At 38.2% G+C, this 23,885-nt stretch overlaps 2 protein-coding genes across 7 annotated transcripts in view; one reads left to right on the top strand and one right to left on the bottom strand.

Annotated features, from left to right (window-relative positions):
* The window catches only part of col14a1a (collagen, type XIV, alpha 1a), an 82,625-nt gene extending 78,093 nt beyond the window's left edge, over positions 1 to 4,532 (top strand). For 4 of the 6 annotated variants that reach the window (XM_047811354.1, XM_047811358.1, XM_047811356.1 and 1 more), the window contains 3 exons: positions 316 to 393; positions 1,265 to 1,420; positions 3,398 to 4,532. In XM_047811354.1, coding sequence (XP_047667310.1) covers positions 316 to 393; positions 1,265 to 1,420; positions 3,398 to 3,675 — 512 coding nt within the window. In that variant the 3' untranslated portion in view covers positions 3,676 to 4,532. Of the gene's footprint in view, positions 1 to 315; positions 394 to 1,264; positions 1,421 to 2,864 lie in introns of all 6 variants that reach the window. The other 2 variants (XM_027149565.2, XM_047811357.1) reach the window with 2 other exon arrangements.
* Positions 4,533 to 5,010: 478 nt separating this feature from the next.
* mrpl13 (mitochondrial ribosomal protein L13) lies at positions 5,011 to 23,871 on the bottom strand. The gene is made up of 7 exons (XM_027149568.2): positions 23,761 to 23,871; positions 23,365 to 23,488; positions 19,781 to 19,874; positions 19,498 to 19,558; positions 16,233 to 16,319; positions 15,897 to 16,018; positions 5,011 to 5,136 (listed from the first exon to the last, which is right to left on the bottom strand). Exons 1-7 carry the CDS (start codon positions 23,785 to 23,787, stop codon positions 5,112 to 5,114), a joined length of 540 nt encoding a protein of 179 aa, XP_027005369.1. The 5' UTR covers positions 23,788 to 23,871; the 3' UTR covers positions 5,011 to 5,111.
* Positions 23,872 to 23,885: the final 14 nt, after the last annotated feature.

The following is a 23,885-nucleotide window of genomic DNA, read 5'->3' on the forward strand; positions in this document are numbered from 1 at the left end:
GCAACCCATGAAAAGTTTGTGCCTCTCACACTCCCTCAATCTCAAGTGGTCATAAACAGAATAACATAAAGATAAACAGAAGAACTGGACCATGCAGACTTGTGCCTATGTTTGTGTGTGTGTGTGTGTGTGTGTGTGTGTGTGTGTGTGTGTGTGTGTGTGTGTGTGTGTGTGTGTGTGTGTGTGTGTGTGTGTGTGTGTGTGTATGCACACTACACTAGGTATGCAATCTCAATCCTTCTGCCTACCCAGTACTGACAGAGGCAGATGGGTTCACTTGGTCTCACTTAAGTGTCTGTTATATCGTCTGTTCAGGGCTCCCAGGAGAGAAAGGAGAGAAAGGCAGTCCAGGTGTGGGGACACAGGGACCTCGTGGCCTCCCAGGACCTCCAGGTAATCAAATAAACACTTTTATTCACCAGAGATTCTGCTTTGTTTATCTCTGGTTCCTGAAGGCATAGTTAGAGCTTGTATTTACAGTAGATATAGATTATGTTTAGTTCTATAAGCTATGGCTACTTCCAGCATGACAATGCGCCATACAGTTAACCTCAGTGTAGTGTAGTGGGATGTGTTAGAACAGTAAAAACCTCCAGCATTCATAGTATAGTGATCCTAATAAAGCATTCAAAGCACTATGGACCAGAATTGTGTCAGCTCAGAGAACAAAGCATGTCATATTAGTATAGTGATCCTAATAAAGAAGCATATGTATAGAGAGAGGTTTTTAAGATGATGTGTGTTATATTTCCTTTTACAAGGTATAATCAAATGAAAAAAAATTCTATCACAAAAGTGTATCAGGCTCAAGGTAGCAGTGTAAGGGGCTATTGAGATCAGTGGACCAGTACTACATTTTAAATTTTGCAACTACAAAATGAATGTACTGTTTTGCTAATTAATGTCACATTAAACTTTAGATCTCCATAAAAGGCCAATATTCTGCTAGCTATATAGATAGAAAGCTACAGGTTTAAATGATATGGACCCTATATAAATTTATATTGATAAATGTTTTTTAAAAGGCTTCAAACATTTAGCAATCTCTGCTGTAACTTAATGCCCACTGTAGCTGGTCTTAAATATTAAATGGATATTTTGTATATTTGAGAGATTTTTAGAAAGAGTCTACATGGTAAAACCAGGACATTTGGGGAAGTCTTGGCTTGTGCTGAAAATACAAACTATTAACAGAACATAACTTTTATATTGCAAGACCTTCTGTTATGGCACTGTGTTGATATGTTTTACCGCCATGCTGCAGGCCCTTCCGGTGAGGGTCGCACAGGAAGCCAGGGTCCTCCAGGCAGGCCTGGATCTCAGGGCACTCCAGGTCGCCCTGGAAGTCCTGGAAACTCTGGCCCTGCTGGACCACCAGGTTACTGCGACCAGAACGCCTGCTTAGGGTACAACATAGGAGGTAACGGAATTTTCTGTTTTCTCTGTTTGTTCTTTGTCTCCTATTAATCCAATATTCAAAAAATATATTTAAGAATCTCTAAGTATTGCAGATATTCCTGAGGACATAAGAAAACCTTAGGACAGGGTGAATTCTACTGCCTGATTATACAGAATTTTTCTCAACACTTGCAAAATAGCAGCCTTTGTGTGATAAATTTCAGATACTTGGCCATACCCTTTTTTCAATCTTTTTGTTCACATATAAAAGCCATCATTTTTGCCACTATGCAGGATTACCGTCCAATAAAGTAGTCTTTTACTAGCAGAGACAAAGCATAGTCATTACAGTAATTCTCCTTGTAAATTTAACAGAGTGTATATGCTATCAAACTTTACAGTGAAACATGCCTATCCTGATGTGGGTGATTTTTATGAGGCAGAGTGTGTTCTGGGATGTGAAATATCCTGCAGCAAGGAGGAGGACTTTATATTATATCACTGATTTTGGAAAATGTGGTAATAGTAGCTTGGTGCTTTATGCTACGATTGGGGTGACATTTATTTCCCACTGATATTACATTTGCAAAACTTTTTAAGGGTAAAGTCTTTAAACATAGGGAAAGTGTCCTTCATAACAACTAAAAAACTAATAAAATTAAATCGAATAGGGGAAAAACAATTTGCATTATTGTGTGAATGAGTTTCATCTCACAGATGAAACATCCCTTTCCACGAGTCATCCATTCTAGGTAATGAAAGTTGCATATTATTGACTCACTTAACATGTTCATCCATAAAATAAATTATTTCTTATATTCCACAAGCCACCTGTAAAGCTGGTCAACTAAATTTCTTGAAGACTCTTAGAATAATAAGAGTAGCGGTATAATAACAGTAATAACAGTAATAATAATATTAATTTAATATTCTTATGCTAGCATCCAATTTAATATGCATGCTAATTAGCATTTTCTAAGCTATAAACCTCAGATATATCATTCAGTTAAGAGCAAAATGGAGCCAGTAGAAATAAGATGCTGGAGATGGATTAACAGTTTACAGGATTGCAGTTTAAATGGTAAAATCCATGTTTTCTGTTATTCAGTGTTGAAAATAAGTTTAAAAGTGATGTCACCCCAGTTGTGGAATCACCTTGCTAATGGATTATATTTTTAATTCTGCAGTGAAACACTTAAGGAGCTTGGTATTAATTATCAGTGAAGTAACTGCAATGCTCTAAGTTTTCATGCTCATGTAAAGAATAAATATCTGATTTTCTGACAAAGTGTACAGTAAACCTACACTAAACCTCAGAAAGTTATGAACTGTGTCAGGAGTCAGACTGCAGCAGAAAGGGAAAGCCTGAGCCGAGTTGGTCATTTTAACGATCATGTGGGTGTCGTACTTACACAGTGTGTTTCTCTCTCCTTTCCGGGACCTTCTCATCTGTCTCCTGACTTTAGGGCAAGGCGAAGTGCAGTATGAGAATGACTACTGAGAGGCATTCTCTGAAACTCTGCTGCCATTTCTCTTTTCCCTTTATCCCTCCATCCCTCCATTCTCTAACTTTGGCAAAAAAAGACTGTGCCTAGGGAAAGACTTGTCTACAACCCCCAAGCTTCCATATTATATAATCCCATATTCCCCCACTTCTGAAGATCACCACCACTACACAGCAAAGGTCATGCATGCCTATTCACACAAATCCATCCAGCTTTCTTTGTTGTCCCTTCTCTTCCTCTTTCTCCCCCTCTTTCTCTCACTCTCTCTCTGTCTCTGGACTGGAAAGTTTTTGACAGTCATATCTGATGGCCCTTCACCAGAAAGCCATAATTTCTCATGCTCGTCTTCTGCTTCCAGTTTTCTCTAACACTGTGACTTTATCTCTCTGCTGCTTTCCTCTGACGCTAACCCAATGGCTACTTTCTTGGTGGTGGTGAATGACATAGACAGAGGAAAAATGGATGACCAACACAATTCCCCAATCTTCCCATAGTACAACAGTTACCTCCCAGTTCCTACCAAAACTACGGGCCCACCGACACAAATGACGAAGAGCAGGAGGAGGAGGAAGAGGACCCGTACGGTGGATACCGCCGCTACCCACCCCAGTACTACCAGCCCAACTATCCCAACCCTCGTGTTGCCCAACCTGGCACTGCTTCTTCCGGTGCCATGATGAGGGAGCGAGGCACACACCGCTTCTCCCGTAGCCTGAATGAGAAGAGTGGAGCTCAGTCCACAACACAGGAAGAGGATAAATCTGCACACTGACAGCCCAATCCACAAATACACACTTAATATTACGCAAGTGTCCAGTAGGATAGCATTAAGTGAATGGTAATTGGAAAGTGCCTGATGAGGGTGGGTAGTATGGAGGGAGTGCAGTAAACCCATACTGTGCCCACAGACCTTCACTGACTTTTTTCTTTGTAAAAGTGCATGCAGTCAAACAAAAACACAACAAAGGTCAAATAATGCAGTGGATTTGTATTAGTTGTCCTTTTGGGGAAAAAACATTGGATTTGTACAGTTTGTGTAATTGTTTTTATAATAAAAATGGAGATTGAATCAAAACTTCCACGTTTGCTTGTCCACGATTTTAATGTTCCTGTCATGTTATAGTCATTTATTTATGGAAAGTTGAATCCTTGGCAGTACCGGACAATATAAAAACAATATTGAACCACGCTGGCACTGACACTTAATGACACTTGATAAACGCTATACATAATGTCTAGAAAGTGATTGTACAATCACATGTCAATGTGAATTTCCTGTGGATTTGACCGTTAAAGGATAAACGTTATACAGTATGTGGGGATTCATTTGTTTTTGTTTTGTTTTAATACAAGAGCTCAGACTGGAAATCCTTTTCTGTCTTTCTCTGTGTACGTATGTGCTTGTCCTATGGGCCTATTCACTGTGGAAGAGTGTTGAATAGTTAGGCCTGTGGTCTACTGTCCTCTCAGAATGAAACAAACTGTGTGCGCTGAACAGGTGCCGGAGGAATGGCTCACTACCAAACTTTTGAAGCGGAAAAGTAACTTATTTTTACTTTGTTTTTGTAACCAATAAAACTGTAATATGACCACGTGATGTCTTATCTGTTCTTTGTTACTTTTTTTTTTTTTTAAAGTCTATAAGGTATTCAGGACGTGCTTGATGACCCCTGTTGGCACACGTCCTTCTTTAAAACACACATCAGATAGTGAAAACAATGTAGTTAAACCCTGCAGCAGGACCTCAATATCCATCGTGACAGACTGACAGCAAACAAGGGTGTTTTACTTCCATCACCATCATGTTGTTCTGAGAGTTTAGTGCACTTCAAAGGGTAATGTGGCATTACAAGAGCCACACATACACATGATGTCAATTAGGATTGAACCACATTCGAATCAGACAGGCAGCAGGCTGCACAAAGTCCTGTTAAAGCCATTTGTGGCCAAAAGCACAGGCCAAAAAAAATCGCCATTCTAATACTAACTTGTTATTCTGAGTTAATACGGTTACCAGACGCCTTTCTTTATAGCTTGGCTCGATAAATACACTATACTGAAGTGTTAAATGTGTCTGTCATTGGTAAACAATGTGTAATAAAATCAAGACTTTTTAAAAGATACTTTATTTCATATAGACAAGAGTATGAAAAAAATGGAAAACATTTAGTTGGATACTGAATATGTCCAGTCTGTGGCGTGATGAGGTCACTTCATTCTGTAGTCCTCTGGCCTGCGGAGACAGAAGAAAAGATTGGTTCATTTAAGCAGAGAAAACGTGGAATGACTTATTCACCCTCACAATGGACTCCAGCAGAAGCCTCAATAAATAACGACTGGAAAATAAATGACCTACATTCAATCCAGTAGCCATAACTCTTCTGAATGAAGAAAGGAAAAAAGAAAAAGAAACTTCCTTCTTACTTTGTCGTGCCAGTTATGAATCACGATGTCTCTGGTCACTAGAAGATTTTTAACTTAATCATAATTAACAATACACCATTTGTCACAGTTAATTCAGTGTGACAGGAAAAGTATCGGTCTTGAACAGCAAGAGAAGTATGCTTTTAAATGTAGTCAATCATGAACCCAAACATACTGATCAGCATATGGCAAAAACCTGCCATTGAGCGAGCAGAAAAAAAAACCCTGCTCTTTATTAAAGACGACAGAACACATTAAAAAAAGGACAAGAAACAAGTAATAACAACCACAAGAGCTTCTGGTCATTTGACAGACATGCTACTTTATGTCCTGATTTAGTTGCTCATACATACAAATTGGCTGTCAATGAGCCAACACTGTTTACTTTATCAGCATAATAATGAGTCCACAAACAAATATTATGGATATTAATTCGTATTCAGACACAGGACTGCTTCTGAACAGAGCTGTAATCATCTTCAGCAGTGAAAATACCACCAAATGCTGCCTACATGACTCAAGCTATATTTAAGCAATGGAAAAGACAGTATACAGGTCACATTCAGAGTAGAAACATTTACATGTTAAATAATTTATGTCGCTAAGACGAAAGTGGCCTTTGACTGCCGGAGGAAAGTAGAACAGTTATTGTTACATTTAATATAGGAACCCTGGGGGGCTGTAGTCAGGACATATCTAGTAAAAGAATATAAGCATATTATTATAAGGCCATGTCTCTCTTCTACTCCATATTTTGTAGAGCATGTCTTTGCTGAACAAGTTGATAAAACATTAAACATTCTTGTCAAAACATCACTGCACACATCAGTTCTTTTCAGTTTTTCTGTAAATCCTGAAATGCCAGAAACAGACAGGGCACATTTTTGTGGATAACAATCATCATACAGTAGCTAGTCTATAGTCTAAATAACTGTGTCAAGTACTGTAGGTCTAGTATAAATACCCTGTTCTTGGGTCAAGCCTTGTGGATAGAGCCTGGAGCCAGCTTTAACCGCTAAATGCATCCCATCAGGGACCATTACTAAAATTGCTGAAGATGTGCATGATCCTCTGGCATTTTAAATACACTCCGCAGTTTGAAAACAAACAAAAAATACCCCAACAATTTCATCGAGATCTAACATGTAATATAATATTTGTGTTGTGGCTAGCAAATACATAGGCTTTCATAGTTATAGTGCCTTTCAAGCGAAACAGACTTAATTGGGACTACAGTGTTATGAATCTGAACAATTTAGTCCATAATATTGATGTAGAGAGTCTACCTGTGTACAATTAAAGTTGGTTGAAGAACCTATTTAAATAAACAGCATTGTGAAGAGTGAGGAATGATCAACACTACAAAAAGGATCAATCAGGATATTATTGTTAAATAATATCCCAAACCTTGCATTATTATATACCTTAAAAATTGGAAGGAATGTCGCACACCCATGAATCCGACTAGCAGAAGAAATCCCCCAAAAGCCAATGATCATGTAAGGAGGCCATTAGTCAAAGAAGTCAAAGAGCTGGAGAGAAGCACAGGAGGACAGCTAGAGCTGCACACAGCTGGGTTTTACGGAAGATTGGCAAAAGGTTTGTTTGGAGTTTGCCAAAGGGGTCTGTTAGAGACTCAGCACATATGTTGGAAAATGTCTCCCGTCTGATGAGGGCAAAACTTAACTAATTAAAGTGTTATGCTCTGTGAAATCTCACTTCTCACTGAACTGAGAACAGCATCTGTACAGTGAAGCATCATGTTAAGCATTACCTTTGGTCTCTTGTTTGCTTCTCTGAATTACAACCTGCTTAACTATTCAACTATTTGTATGATTTTAAATAATACATTTAAGGAAACTCCTAAAGATTTTCAGCATTTGGGGTGTTTTCTTATGAGCAAATCCAAAAAAACTGGAAAAGTTGTCATGATTGCTTCCTTCGTTATCTTCGTTATGCTGGTTCTTTAGAATAGGTGCATTTACAATATACTGAGACGACAATTGCACAGGTGAATTCAATTCAACTAAATTACATGCCGGCAGACACTATCGGTGTTAATCACAACGATTTGCAAATCATTTTACAAACTTTATTCACTGCTTTCCTCCTGTTTCAGTATTAGGGCTTATTCTCTATTGCGACATGACATATAATCCCAAACAAGGCAGTTTCCATACTCTAATGCTACAAAATACAGCGTTTAAAGGTGTGAAAACTTATGCAAGGCACTGTATGTAGTATATGTAGCTTAATTTTTTTTTAAAGATTTTGCTCGATCAGTAAGAGAATGCCAGAACATTACAGTCACTCATTTAAAAAAAAAAAAAAAAGCTTTTACGTGCAGAACATCTACAGCATGCTGTGAGCTGCGTATGTCATTAGCTTGGCCTGCTATTAGAAAAGTGATGCAAATCTGAGAAACTCAATGCGGGAAGGCTCAGCGCTCAATGAGCCGTACGGTAATAGCTTAGGTCTGTGAATCACTTCTGTAAGGATTTATGAAAGTCCACACTCTAAGTGATGAGAAACTCAAAACTGCCAAGCATCAATCCAGAAAAGAACAGCAGCCCAAAGTTGAACTTTAAAACTGCACCAGTGTTGCCTTTCATTAAGGGATAATAATGTTTTCTATTTTAAACAAAGGCTCTATGCTTTGTGCTGTAGGTCAGGGGCTCTCAAACATTAATGACAATCACATAATCTGTAAAATAAATTCCATGGACCCTTAGTACACTCCAACTACTTCATAATAGGCTCATTATTCAAATGGGTCTAATTACTGTTTACAGTTACACAGCTAAACTTTATGAACAAGAAAAATAAATAACTTTGATAAAGGTAGGCTGTGAGGTGACTATATGTGACTAGATATCTGAGTGTGTGTGTGTGTGTGTATGTAAAGTTGTGCTCTGCAGTATGAGGCACATACTGTACCACATTAGGATATATGAAGCGATGCCACTAAATCAGTGGGACTCTTCCTAAGAATACACACATTAAACAGTAAAAGCTGACCCTTAAACCTAAAACTGCCACATACTCTCTGCATCTATGCTTGCCAAGTGTAATTACATTAAATTGTCTGAGACCATTCAAATAACAGCACTGCTTTCCCAGAGTTCATGTGTGTGTCAGTCCTCAGAACTACACCGCAGGCCTCATTAACAATCTCACACAATGCATATGACATTTTGAGTGACATGACTATAAACGTGTGGATTCTTTGGTTTCTCCAGGTGCTGCTAAGAATTTTCGGATACACGTGTTTACAGAAAAACCTGGCAATGTGTGTGTGTGTGCGGCTTGACTTTTCTACGCCGGTGACTTTGTGAGACAGGAGCGGATTTAGAGAGGAACTTTAGTTTACCCCGGTATTTGATTTCAGCTTCATTATTCTACTGTTATACCGTAAGCATGGGGAGATAGGCAGGTTTACTTATGGGCAGACAAAGTTTACAAGAACAACAGCCAACCTGTGGAGCTCCTGTCATCTTCCTTTCTCCAGTTTAATTACAGCAGCAGATCTGCAGGTCTCATTATCCCATTAAGGTATCACTTACCACTGACGTGTTTTAATTACACGCTCTATGTGCCTCATAGGGCGAGTCTGACTGCAGCAAAATAGCATGATAGAAATGACAAAGCTGCGTGAGTGTAAGGCTTAAGGATTCACACTGCGTTTTAAGGGGCAAATGTTTAGTTTAACAGCAGTGAAGTAGCATTATTTGGGTGTAATAGGAGAGGTGGGCCTCACAGGCAAGAAAATGACCTTGAAGATGTTGGTATGGGTTGCCCTGTTTTGCATTAATGGCAAGGTAAGTTCTAATCCCAGACATGCCTTAAATCCAGTTTAAAATAAATAAATAAATAAATAAATAAATAAGTAAGTAAATAAATAAATAAATAAATAAATAAATAAATAAATAAATAAAAACACTAACAATGCCTTGAGTATAAATGCTTATGCAAGTCATTCTCTCTGGATTGATTCCTAATAAACGCCCTTCAGTTTCAGTATTTCAGTAGTTTAAGTATTTTGACAGTTTACTGATCTATAACAACATCTGATCATGTTCATACAATGAACTTGCAAATAAATCTGCACCCTTAAACCTTTCCCCCCTTACTATAATCCAAGGGAGTAAACAGTTATGCAAGTCACATTACATCTCCATGGATGCCTTTGAAAAATGCTATAGGATTTGTAATTTGCAGATATATTTGTAGCCTGATATAGTTGCTTTCAGAAGCTTCCAATAACCCACAAGTTCCACAAGACCCTGACTAGGCTGATTAGCCTTAATGCACAACTCTACCAGTATATACTGTATAGGAACTGATGAAAGGATGCATTGAAGCCCAACAAACCCCTAAAGCATTAAGAATGCATCTAATCACTACACAGAACCACTTCAGACGGATATGGGTTTTATTGTAAGTCTCTGATTGCCTATTATTCAAAGGGACACTGTGCTACGACTGTAAATTCTATAATGTCCTGAGGGAATGAATGGGAGAAAACTAGGAATTACAAGCTTTGTTGATGAGGGGACAATCTGTGATAAATATTTAATGCAAATTGAAAAATCAGTGTTCCCATTCCACACTGTGTAGGACTACGGACAGCATTAGTGCCTGCATCATCACATCATCAGCTTTTTGGAATGATGCATTTGGCAGCCAAACATGGTAGACTGAAGGGCACTCTGGGCCTTCGTAATGTGTTCATAATCACTGGATATATATTTTAGAAAGCAATACTGGAGGATTTAGGTTTGGCTGGTTAAGTGTTTTATGAATTATATCACTGTCAATACGTGAACCCTCAATCGCCATTTTGGGAGCAAATGTTTCAGACTTGTATATAAATATATAAATATATAATATATATTTATATATACACGTAGACAACATTCGTTTGAACCTGTATATATAAGTTTTTAGTTTTTCATAGTTCTTTACTAACAGCACATTTCTAAAGATTTATATATATGTAGTATCCATGTTACATTTACTAAAATCAACTAAGGGGGCTTTTACACCTGGTCACTTCATGCGTTTTCTGTGATCCGATAGCTATACCATCGTAAAAAGACCAGGTCTAAATGCCCTCTGAAACGTTTTCGAGACGGATATAAATCCGATCGCTCAAACCACTTCAGGAGGTGGTCTGGGACGCATTTCAGATGAAACTGGACAGGTGTAAGTGAATGTGGTTGTTCAAGCCACATACGTCAGCGCTATACTCTTACCAAACGGAAGTACGTCACTCGCAGGTGACTCACGTGTCGTGCATCGTGCCAGAAACAAACATGTTTTCCCACCAGTGCTGGCTCCAATCTTTTACCCAGGTGTCTGGTTTGGTCTTAAAATTTTGTAGCAACCACAGACACCAAAACGTGTTCCATTTCAATTACCCCGGAAATGAGGTAAAATATATTTGCATTTTGGGCAGGAGTAGAAAGATCGGATTGATATCCGATTCGCCAAGACGCATTTATGTGGCCTAATGTAAATGGTACAGTTTTAACAAATCAGATAGCTATCGGATCAGAGAAAACACATGAAGTGACCAGGTGTAAAAAGGCCCTAAATATATTAACTGAAACTGCTATGAAGCAGCATTTAAATAAACAAGTTGCAAGGATGAAAAAATATCACAAATCTCGAATTTCTATACCTAGTATACCTAAAAAAAGAAATCTCAAGTGAAAAAAATAGAGGAAATGAAAAAAGCCTCTAAAGATTAAGGTTTTGATAAATACTTTTAACATTTATAAATAAGTGTGTGCAATTCTGTTTCTAAATACTGCTTTATAATTTGGACTTTTTCTTCTTCTCAAAATATATGGAAGAAGTTTTTATAGTTTCCAAATGATACCTTACATTTCAGCTCCATCTGAACCCAACAAAACGTTTTTGATATTTGGCCCACTGATTTTATTAGTAGCATCGTGTGGTGTGTTTTTTTATGCAGTAATTACAAATAAACTACTTGAAAATTTTAAATACAATATTCATAATAGGGGTGGGCGGAATGACCAAAAATCTGTTTCACGGAATATATGTTATTTTATTTCACGGTAGCCGTATATATATATATATATATATATATATATATATATATATATATATATATATATATAGATATATATATATATATATCACGGAATAATAATTTTTCAGGTAAATCAACAAAAGGAACGTGCATAATATATTAAATATCACTTTAACACTTTAAAATAAAGAATAAGCTTTCTCATCTCGTTTTATTAATTTTTCCATACCACTGACGTCGCGCCTCGTTTCACAACAAGTTCCTCCTTCTGCTCGGGATTGGTTTGTGGGATTTCTTTATCAGCATGCATGTCTTTCTCCATGTTTTCCTTCTTATCTACGCTTACATGCAGCTTCTCAATCGTTCTCAGATTCAGGCGTTAACCACGCCCACTAATTTAAATTTCACGGTACGTACGGAATAGAAAATCCTGTAACAGTAGACATTTTATTAAACGGAATATACCGTCATACCGCCCAGCCCTAATTCATTACATACTATTTTTTCAGAAATGTGTGAAGAGGATTTGCTTGAAGAATGAAAAGATTTTCAAACTGAACAAATCTTATTACTCAAGCATTAAGTATGTTTCTCCTTTTTTTTTTTTTTTTTTAAATTGGCCACTTACACCTACAACACACAGGCAGCTCAAATAAGTATTTGTTACACTTAGAATACACTGAAATGTTTTAAAGAATATAAAGATTTATAGAGAATAACTAAAAGAACAGCAGGGACACGTTTCCCCTCTGGGGTGTCTTGCTGAGAAGAATGAGGACAAGGGGAAAATAATTGGATTGTCATGGCTGGGTCGCAGGGCTTTGTATTACACTGTCCCCCAATTTTGCATTAAAAGCTCAAACTATTAAAAAAGTGCACGGTAGTGTTTCATCATCCCGGCTCTTGAACATCAAAGTCTGTTTGCGAACCCTATACCAGAGTCTCACATGCCCTTCAATCTGACGGTCCAATAGTAGAGCAGCAGGAGTGATATTATTTTGTGCAGAGTATCAGAATAAGAAGCGCTTCAGGTTCTCAGGCTAACTGGCTCTCTCAGGGATCTCTGTTCCGAGTCGCTCTTTAGTGTTCACTTTTATTTTCTTAATGAGGCTAATGCTTCCTGGTCTACATCACAGCAGGCCTTAATTTCCTTATTTCTTGCTCTGTGTTCATTTAATACAATCACAGCACAGCAGCCCATGTTCCAGTGAGTAGCTTGTGATAATCAAATAATAAAACCGACTCACCGCAATTATCTCTCCCTTTAATTGCAGCAGAGTGATGTCTTTATCACGGGTTTGATGTATTCTTTAAGTTAATCAAGCTTCGGGCAATGATAATGATTAGAATAACCATCTGATTGAACGACAAATGAGGATTATAATTCAATGTGAAAAGGACATTTATTTTTTTGAAGAGCTATATAAAAACATTTTCTTTTATCCTTTACATAATAATGAGTCAAAGCAATGATAAGAAAATGGGTAAAATCAGTTTTTAACGCTATCGTTGGCAAAAAATTCTCTCAACAAACCATCTAGAGGTCATGCAGAGATCTGGGCCGTGTCCTAAACGTCACAATGTTGCTCGGTTTCAGTAGGCTACCCGCTGTATGATGAAGGAGCATCTGGAATGTTATTTCCACATACAAATTAGCAAGGTAGCATGGGATTTGCTAAAATACACATTTCTCTTGTTAGCTTAAGTGATATCACGTGCTCAAACTGACCCACTCAATTGCATTTTTCTCAAGACATGATTCTTTAATTGGCTAAACGATGAATCAGCATATTTGTAAAAGCTACAATTTAGAACATGCTGATTTTCAAAGGCCACATGACAAATCTTCATTGAGAAGCCTGTTAGCAAGCTCATGAATATTAATGAACATTGGGCTGATTTATGAATCTTATTAACTAGCAGTAGGGTGCCATTAAATATATATGTACATATGGTGCTTTGAATAAATATTTGCCCCTTTTGCACTTTTTCCACATCTGTGTTGTGTGGTTTTATAACACTGACCTGAAATGAACTGAAAATGCAATTAGGACTTTAACCATTTGTTCGTACCATTGAGCATAAGTCTAAAGTGCTGTGACAAAACAAATATTGTAATACTGTAAAGTTAATTAGTTATTTTATTAGTTGGCTAAATTATCACCCCAAAAGTCAATACCTTAGGCTGCAATGTTTGTCAGATTTGCACATCTGTATCCTAACACCCCCCCCCCCCCCCCTTTGCGCTAAAACAACACTTTGGACTGAGACAGTGCATGAATACCAATTTCTAACTTTATCCACAGATGCTGAATTTGGATTGAGGTGTGGGTTTTAACTGGACAAGCGTTTGGTAAACACCAAACAGTCAGGTTCTTGGTTTTAAACCACTCCACCATAGCTTTGGTATTACACTCTATGGTCGTTCGGTTAAACGTTAAGACATTTAATATATCTCAACCCCTAGTGTCTTGGTTTGGTGATCAGCTTCTCCCATCTGAGATGTGCATCTCTTCAGCATCTACAGAGTTACCCTCGTCATCTAGGTTGCTTCACATACTAATGCCCTCCTTAGCCAGTCACGTCTGATGGATGGCCTCCTCGAGGCAGGATTGTGCTTGTGACAGTTTCTTTCCTCAGTTTAATAATAGATTTAATGGTGCTCTTTTGTATGTTTTTTCCACAAACATTGCTCCAGATTTCTTTTGAACTCTTTGAGCTTCATGATGCTATTTGTTTAGATATAGTTGTAAATAATTGGTTGCACTTCCACTGCATATTATACAATCCCAATTTCAGTTCCAGGTTATGACAATAAAAAATGTAGAAAAGTTCATGGGGGCAAATAACAGCGAGACACCATTTTATAGGCACTGAGGAATGATACCCGAATGTCTGAAAAGAAGATCGTACTTTAAGGTCCAGTAGTTATAATAGTCTAGCTGGAGATGAAGTGAATCATGAGCATTTTGTGAAGTACACACAACGGACAAGATGCAGAGACAAAGAGATTTTGTGAGCCATTAAACTGCCTTCCTGCAGCTCTGGGAGAATACTCGCTAACACACAGCTCTTTTCCATTACAGACCACAGGCTAGAGAGTCTCAGGCTTTAAGCAAGTCCCATTGCTAACAAAGTGTAAAGTTTAACCAACCTTGTTGAACAGATAGAGACTTGCTTGTTGGGGGAAGTGGTACAGGTCTGTGAAACGGGTACATTCTTTTAAAGACCTGCTTGGACATAGTGTGATTTAGTTAAGAGACAAAGTTTAACCAATGGGCTCTGGAATTTGTGCTGCATGAAAACATGGACTTGTGAGATTCTCGTGTCTGAAGCTGGTCTCCGTCTTGCCTTAGATCATATGAATCATATTGTCACTTCACACATATATAATTTATTTATAAACAGTTATACTATATTCATGAAACAATATTCATATTCATGTCATCAGTCACGGTGTTGTATTCGTATGCTGTTTTTTTTTAGATATATTTCTCCTTTGTTTTGTAGTTTTGTTTTTGTTACTTCGAAATTCCAGTTTATTTTTTATATTTAATTTACTTATGCATTTTGATCACACGGTCATTCGTAAAAGCATTTCAGTGCATGTCATCCTGTGTATGATTTAAAGTTGTTCAAGCCCGAATAATGAAGTGACAAGTAATTAAAAAAGAGAAGTTAATGTTCATTCTAACACTTTTCCCACGACATTATTCTATTAGCACATCGATATCGTCTAATCTTTTCGATTTGAAATATGTAAATAATTTGCTTATCGAACAACAAAAATTGAACTATTTTTTGTTTTGCAGCCTCATATAATTTATTCATGGACTTGTCTTGTTCACGACTTTGTCTTCACTACGACGCTGCTGCAGGTATTACAGGCTGCTATTCACGGCTGTTGAAATCCTTCCATCATTCATGTGCTAGTATTACTTCACCCCATTTGGAAGTTAACCCAAATTTTGCGTTCATGCATATAACGGGGAAAAAATGGAAGCAGATTTTGGCTTCATCTTCTGAGCCTGTTCGTGACACCTCGTAGATCGATTGGCAGACAAAATGCATCTCGATGTCATTTTAATCAAAGATTTTCTGGACTGAGGCTTTAGGACTAAAAGTGATTTATAACCTTAAACATGAGTATCAACTGATCATGAAAAACTGGCATGTCTATATTATTTTGTTAAACAGCTGTGACCTAGTGAATATGCTCCTGTCCTCTACTGGTGACCTCAGAGCAAGAGCGTGACTCATCGCTCATAAATCTTGGAGAAAGCGTACAGCGTAGAGAGCTAAGGCACGATCAGCCCGGGCTTTAGAGACAGATTATTCAGTACTGAAGTTTTATGATCCTCTGATTGCTTTTTTTTTCTCCTATCCTGAAGGCCTGAGCACCTGAGCACCTTAACCCTGTCCTAAATCTCACCACACACTGAGACAAGGACAAAAAAAAAAGGAGATGGAAGAAAATAGAATATAAGGAAATATATGGAGCGACTCACGGGGTCCAGAGCTGGGGAAAGGCGTCACGTTCTGCTTGTGTGTACTCGCTGAGTTTGCGCGGAATGACCCGGGGCTGTGGCAGCTCTTCAGTCAGGTTCCTCAAGATGTCATCTGGAAGAACCTGAAAATATGCACACAGCCAGAAATTTGGGTTTAAACAAAAGGGAAAACTTCAATTGGATAAGTACTACAGGACAAAAAGATCTAACAGTTAAAAAATATTAAATAAAAGAAATAAATACACTCATTAAGACTGGATTATCACTACTAAACTACACATACACACACACAACAACACACACACACACAAGTATACACACACACACACTTCTCACATCATCAGTGAACAGATGTAGCCGTTGCATCATGGTCCTCCGCTTGAGATTTTTGGGAAGCATCCCGTACACAGCTAGTTTTATGATCTGGTGAGTGAGAGAGAGAGAGAAAGAGAAAGAAGAAAACATCAAGCTTTATGAAACAGCACAGCAGGATGGACGAGTGGCTAACACACTCGTCTTTCTCTCTAGGGGTGACCTGCAAGCCATCTCCTCTCTCTCTGCTGTAACTCACCGTTATGGAAACACACACACACACACACACACACACACACACACACACACACACACACACACACACACACACACACACACACACACACACAGCAATAGATCTGCACCCTGTAGGGCCTGCATGAAAAGTTCTTGGCTACTGGTATTAGACAGGAAGGGGAGGGGATTGGAGTGAGGCTGAAAATCTAGCTTGTTTATGCCTATAATAATGCCTTGGTCATAAGCGAGTCCTGCCCCCGCATGCAGACCCAGAATGAATCTGCCTGAGTTTTACAGAGAGCACTTCAACATTCACTTCCTCTTCAACTCGTTATAGCAGCAGGACGTGCTTCGAATATTCCATCTTACTGCTGGAGCACTAAAGGAGACACCCATTAAAAAACACTTCCCGCAAACAAACAAACACACACAACAACGTGTCTGCATTCAAACCAGCAGAAGCAACACTATCTCTCTTTCGTCACCGGCCTCTATCACATTAATCAGTGTTTCTCCTTCCCTCAACTGCACTCACTCTCACTCTCGCTCTGCTGGAGAGATGACAGATGGGTTCTGTCTTGGGAATGGGATCGCTCCTCAGAGATCTGAGGAAGATGTCGCTTCAGTCTGATTATTATCCACAATTATGCAATGATAGATTACCTTTTGGCATGAATAACTGAGCCCCAGTCAGGCATCTGTCTTACAACTGCCTAGAAATAAGGTGGAATTGTTGAGAGAGAGAGAGAGAGAGAGAGAGAGAGAGAGAGAGAGAGAGAGAGAGAGAGAAAGAGAGAAAATACCCTTTTGAACCTTACTGATCTCCTGCAAGTATATGTTGGTATTGCAATTTACAACTTTGCAAGAAGTGAATTTTGCATACTTTACAATTTTGAGTAACATCATAATGCAAATAAATATGGAGTAGATTCCTTTTTAGGACAAACCCTTTAACTGTGCTTTAGTAATAATTCTGAAAATCTCCATTAAATCGCTATTATCTCAATTACGTTTTAAATAATTATCACAACAGGAACGAAGAAACAAAGTGCTTTTATTGTGACACCGCTGGGAAAATGACTCATGACTGTTGATTGCGATTAACCAGTGACTGTATTTCAGTGTAGCACGACTACTACATGAGGATGAAAATAAAAGCAATGCAATAAAAGGTTCCTTACACTTCTGACACATGTTCAGCGGTTAATTCAGAAGAAGGGGAAAGAAGAAGGAGAAGAAGAAGAAAAAAGAAACACACGGGAATTATCGTTTTTCTGTATTATTATATAATACATTATACAAGTCTCTGATGACCTGTGTATTGTTTTGGACAGTGATTGCGTATTCCCAACTTGGGTGTGAATTCTTTTTAACCTGGTATGAAATTACCACCCCCACATTTTTACTTGAATTGTTTAACATGAGCATTTAATCATTCTGTTTCGTTTAAGTATTTTTTATTAGATACCAGTTGTAATTAAATCCTTCAGAATATGAGTAATGTTAATACTCAGGAATATCTGTTTGATTTTCTTGTATTCAGGACAGCACGGTGGCTCATGGACCGGTCCAGAGTTTTACCTGTTCTCCCCATTTCCCTCTTGGTTTCCTCGAGGTTCAGCGGTTTCTTTTGGGCCAGTACTAAAGGTGGACTTTATTGTCTACTCTAAATTGCTTGTACATGTGTACAAGTGCATGAATATCCAATGTTTTTTTGTGCAACAGATCCACTACAACCCTGACAAGGATTACACAGCATCTAAAGATGAATGATTGATGAATGCCAGGTTTTTTTATATTTCATTTCCCAAGTTTGAAAGGAAGTTTTAAACCAATCAGAATCCTATTCTTCCTCTTTCTGCTTTTTTCTTATTTATTAAACAGAAAATCCTGCACTGAATAACTGACATCGAGAGAGCAGATTTTTCCAGACTTGGAGGTCAGCACTTGGCCTGGCACGGATGCTACAGTTCTGTAGGTGTGTGACGATCCGGCGCTCAGCTCCTGCGTGTCTGGAGTCTGAATAAAGAGGCACAGCTTGCAGATCGGCCGAGCGGACAGACAGGAACAGCGGTCAAGGTTGAACAGAGGAGATGAGAGGAGATGTTGGAGATGTGAGACTCTGCACAGTAAGATCCAAAATAAGACACGATATCTTAGAGAGAAGCGTTGAATTCAGACGAGGCGTTAGCGTCAAGATAGAATTGGATTATGGGCTGATGAATGTTTTGGATATTTTCGAGCCTGGGCTGAATGATGGATGTTTATGTGAGGAAATGCTGCTGACAGTAAAAAATGATTATTACTGCAAGCTGCTTGTGTTGTTCTGCATTCCAATTCACATTTACAAAGCACCTAGTGGCGCACCGTGGTGGCAGGAAGCATAAAGACTGTCCACTGTTTAAAGGTAAAAGCTGCCAGGTGACACGTGCACGCACACACACACACACACACACACAAACATGGCTATTTGTTTAGACTCCATGTACATGTGTATAGAGGAAATATGATTAAGGTTAGTTTTTTGTATAGCACAGTGCTGCTTGGAGAAAATTTAGAAAAAAAAATAACTGGTTTGGAAAAATGTGGAGTCATGCGAGACACTTTCTGTAACAAGTTCTAAAATAAAACAAACAAAACAAAACAACTGTCTTTCGTTGATACGATTACGATCTGATGCCGCAGATCACTGCGTGTGCCTGTAATACATTGCTATGGGTGTAAAGGTTGATAAACACTGGTTGATAGCAAAGAAGGGGAAAAAAAATTCTACTACATATCCTACTACATATTCATAGCATGTAAAAATACCTAGGCTCATTTCAAGCAGATAAATAAAGCTCAAGTGAAGTTGATTAAAGGCTGCCTCGAAGGCACTAGCCAATTAAAATAGGAAAAAAAAATAATCAAGAGGAGCAGGTCAGTGTCAATCTCAGATCTCCAGGGGGGTAAAAAAGTGGAAATCAAGACCACAGTGCCCTCCTCAGGTGTCTGCTGGGAAAAAAAAGGAGGCAACGTCCAAAAGGTCATAATTTATGAGCGGGCTACTTACAGCCGTCGGGTCTTTCTGGTGCATCTGGGCTGCTGTGAGCTGCTTGAAGCCACCTGGGTATCTAGAAGAGGAAACAAGAGACTTTGAGCTTTAATGAAGGCCAATATAACTACAAGACACAAGCTAGGGAAATAAGTTGGTGCTTTAATTACAGGCTTATACATATAAGTGCTACCCAGAGGAGCGCTTGATTAAAAAGGAGGGCTACAAAGAGCACATTTGTCTTAGATGTGTGCTTGGTGCGGTGTCCAGAGGTGTATTAGCGGATCACGCTGCTTTTTACCCTGTGTGTGACGAGTAGACCTTCTGTTCCCATTTGTTCCCCGAGAACGCTATGTGTCTGGTGTTCATGACCACCACGTGATCACCAATATCACCTGGGGGAAAAAAAAAAAAAAAAAAGATCATTATTCACTCAGATTTCTCTCGAGAGCTGCTCTTTATTCAAGCTGAAAACTCTACAAAAAGACTTAAAGTACAAAAAGAGCTAATATAAACAAGCACAGCTTCAGCTTTACTGTTTTTGCATATTTGGACATCATTAAGTAAACACCAAGGCCTGTATTCATAAAGATTCTAAGAATGATCCGAGAGAGCTGTTAATCTTACGAGTGATTCAGGACCGATCTCAGAGCAACAACTTTTATCGTGTACAGGAGGCGGGGCTTAACCTGTTACTAGGTACGACACATCCTTTAAAAGACTGTGATTGGTTGTGCAGTTAAAAAATAATAAATAGGAGTGCTTTTAAAATCTGGTCTATTATAAGCCTTGACTTTGTCTCTATGTTAAGATATTTGAAGCTACATCGTGTAAGGATTACGTTTGTGACTGATCGTATTAGAGATGCGCTAACATCTGTATGTTACAAATGTAATAAATGTAAACATCTCCAAAACAATGTAGAATAGCTCCAAATATTATATATACATATACACAGTCATTCCACTGACCGAAAATCATTTAATGGAGAACATTTAAAACAACTGCCAATTTCACCCCATGAGCAGACCACAAGATGCTTAAAGAAGTCTCCAAAAACCCTAAAATATCATCACAGGTCCTACAACAATCTCTTGCTACAGTTCATGTCAAAGTGCATGAATCTACAATCAGAAAGAGACTGCACAACTTTAATTATCATGGGAGGTGTGCAAGAAGGAAACCTTTACTGTCTAAGAAAAACTATGAATTCTACATTGTATCAGAAGGTGCTTGAGGAACATGTGAGGCCAAGCTGAACCGGAACTGGACCTTTAAAACATGGCACAAACATACCAGTAAATCCACCAAGGACTCGCTGAAAAGTAAAAACGGAGAATTCTGGAATGGTCGAGTCAAAGCCCAGATCTAAAGCTTATTGCGATCCTGTGTGGTAATTTAAAACAGACTGTGCTTGTAAGAAACCCATCAAACACACAGCTAAATGAATCCTGCATTGAAGAGTGGGGGAAACTTTCTTCCAGTCAAATCAAATCAAATTTTTTTTGTCACATACACATACATACAGTCGATGTCAGAAACTGGTAGATGGTCACAAGAAACATCTTAATGAGGTTATTTCAACCAAAGGGGGAAACACTAGCCGTCAAGGCACAGGTGGTCCTAACTTTTTACCCAGATCAAATACTAATATTGTTCATTTCTTTTGCTTAATAAGAGAAATGTGACTTTTTTTGTTGTTGTTTAAAAGCAATTACATCACTTTCATCTACAGGTACAAATTAAACCAAGATCAGAAACTGGCATGTTGACATTTCTTAACTGAAAATATATATATATATATGATTGGTCACAAAAATAATCCCCACACAATCTCATCTGTAGCATCTTATTAACTCACCATCTTAAATATATGCAATATATTTCTTCCCCCTCTTCAGCATTCAGCCATTTTCTCCTCAGCTAAAGAAACGCTTGAGCCTATTAAAAGTCCTCCTCTCTACTCCTAAGGCTTATTGACCTTAAGAGCTTAAGAGGTTAAGATGCTTTATGAATAACTTATCTTTACTAGGATCTTCTCTTTCATCTTAAGGAGATACAACCACATTTCTAAGTATTTTCTAAGAATTACATCACTAGGAGCAACTCTTTGAAAGGGTTGAAAAGGCAACCAGCAGCTCCATGGCTGTGTATCACCTGACTCAAATATTCATTTTGTGTTCAAATCAGCACTAGATAAAACACATTGGATTACTTCATATTTAATACAGTTCATCTGACCCAGACTTTAAGTTTTAGGATGCTCTACTTTTTATTTATATTAAATGTTTTTAAATTTTCATTTTATTAAACAAAATGAATGGTTACACGAATGTTGTTTCAATATCCAGAAAATATTATTTGTATTTTATTCTTGTTATTTTTATTAATAGCTAAAATGAACATATCTGAGATAGTGCTGCACAGTTGTGAAAAAGTAAAAGGCCTTTCCTTAAGAACTATGAGAGGATTTTGTGCTGAACAAGCGCCATTTAGTCTCTGTGAGAGTGGAGATTAATCTCGGGTAATTCTGTGAAGGACATTCCTCTTCTCGCTATGTCTATAATCATTTCAAAATACACATTCAATGTCACACCTGCAGCTAGCTAAGAGTCGCAGGCATACTGATTAATGCTGAGCCTTGATTTAATGATTTATGGGCAGCAACATCTGCAGGAAGAATACAGAAAAAAGAAACAAGTCGATTTGAAATGTTGTATCTGCATCCACCAAACAAAGCCTTGTGGGTCTTTTACCAAGCATTACTGTAAAATTTGTGGATAGTGCGTTCTTATAAGACACATGCAGTTAATAGTACATTCATATTTTCTGAAAGAAAAAAAAAACAGAATCAAGAATTTGACGGCGCTGCACGCCATTGTTTCTGTTAAAGTTTCATTTACAAAAATAATGTAATGTCAATGATAAAGTTTTGCACATTTGGTTATTAACCCCCCCCCCCCCCCCCCCACACACACACACACACCTTCACATCACTGCTAAATTAAATTTTATGGGTTCTTGTGTGTGTGTATCATTAGAATTCATCAGTGTCACAGCAAGGTCTGGAGAATCTCTCTCTAACTCATACACACACACACACAACACGCACTTCTTACAGGAGTTGCAACTTTGCCCTACGGAACTAGTTGCCATGGCAACGAGTGACCACTCTTAATCATCTTGTTTAGTATGACACTGTCTCTGGAGGTCAGCTCAGGTTAGTAAAGGTCTCCTGACATACAGACACCTGATTTCTCTCATCAGCCTATAGCTTCAGTGGTGTGTGCTAGAGCTGAATAAACACCGTAACTGACTGACTGACATCAACACATGCACTATAACACAAAAGGGGTTAAAATTTCAGGTATATCATGACTTTAACTGTTTTAAGGATGGTAGAATGATAGATTGATATGCAGCAGTTTGGAGCGTTCAGAGCCTTTACTCTATCGCCACCATGTGGCCGCTGCTGTGCTCTGCACTAACACTACTAAGATGACGAGAAAAATGCCAGATGAAGCTATTTAAGATAAAAGATTTTTACAAAGATTTGACAAAGTTAGTCTATATTTTATCCTCTCACTGAATATTCACTGGGCCATTATTTGTGCTCGAAACACAGAATTGTTTGGAAAAACATCCCTTTAAGGTTTTGCTCCATGTTGTCATGACCTCATCACACAATCCCTGCAGATTTTTCAGTAGCAATTTCATCTCTGGTTCTGTGTATTCCTGCCTTGTGACCCGTGTTTCCTGACCAACTGTGACTCTGACCGGTTTAGTCTGTACTTCCTTCTCTTAATTCCAAAACGTGATAACAGAAGCTGATAATATAACCTAAGTATCATACAGTGTGTATGTAATGTTGGATGTGTTACTCACTTAGTGCATGGTAAATAGGCTTGTGTTTGCCCTGAAGACGCACTGAGCACATAGCAGCAATTTTTCCTGGAGGCTGCATTCGGGCATCTATCAAGTACCAGGACCTTGCAAACGTCGCCCATTGCTGTGAAGAACATAAACAGCTTTTGGTCAGTAAATCAAGGGAGCCAGATATCAGATAATGATCAAGATAAAGATGTACTTTTAATAGGTGCTTTTAATCATTATAGCTATGATCTTGTATTATAGCATCATATCCTTTTGGATAGCAGCAGATAATTACACAGATGATTATGACACATTTCTGTTATATAACAAACAATCTAAAATAATCTATCACGAGATATGATTGTGTAATACACTATAAAACCGTGTGATGTCTAAAAAGCGCGTTACCTGGGCAGATCTGGAAAAACTAGACATGTTAGCCGGTTACATTAGCTTACGTTATAGACAGACCACATTTGACCCCAGTGTTGTGTTACTGGTGCTTCACTATTTCTCTTCCTGAAACATCACAG

Source organism: Tachysurus fulvidraco, chromosome 3 (genome assembly GCF_022655615.1).
Source record: "Tachysurus fulvidraco isolate hzauxx_2018 chromosome 3, HZAU_PFXX_2.0, whole genome shotgun sequence".
Classification (NCBI taxonomy): domain Eukaryota; kingdom Metazoa; phylum Chordata; class Actinopteri; order Siluriformes; family Bagridae; genus Tachysurus; species Tachysurus fulvidraco.

Bases quoted from the DNA above. Each gene is read 5' to 3' on its own strand.
- mrpl13 (XM_027149568.2), bottom strand. From the start codon at position 23,787: ATGTCTAGTTTTTCCAGATCTGCCCAG. The intron at 23,489-23,760 runs GTAACGCGCTTT...TGTTCTTCACAG, and splicing joins GTTTTTCCAGATCTGCCCAG to CAATGGGCGACGTTTGCAAG. The intron at 19,559-19,780 runs GTAAAAAGCAGC...TTCCTCTTCTAG, and splicing joins GTCTACTCGTCACACACAGG to ATACCCAGGTGGCTTCAAGC.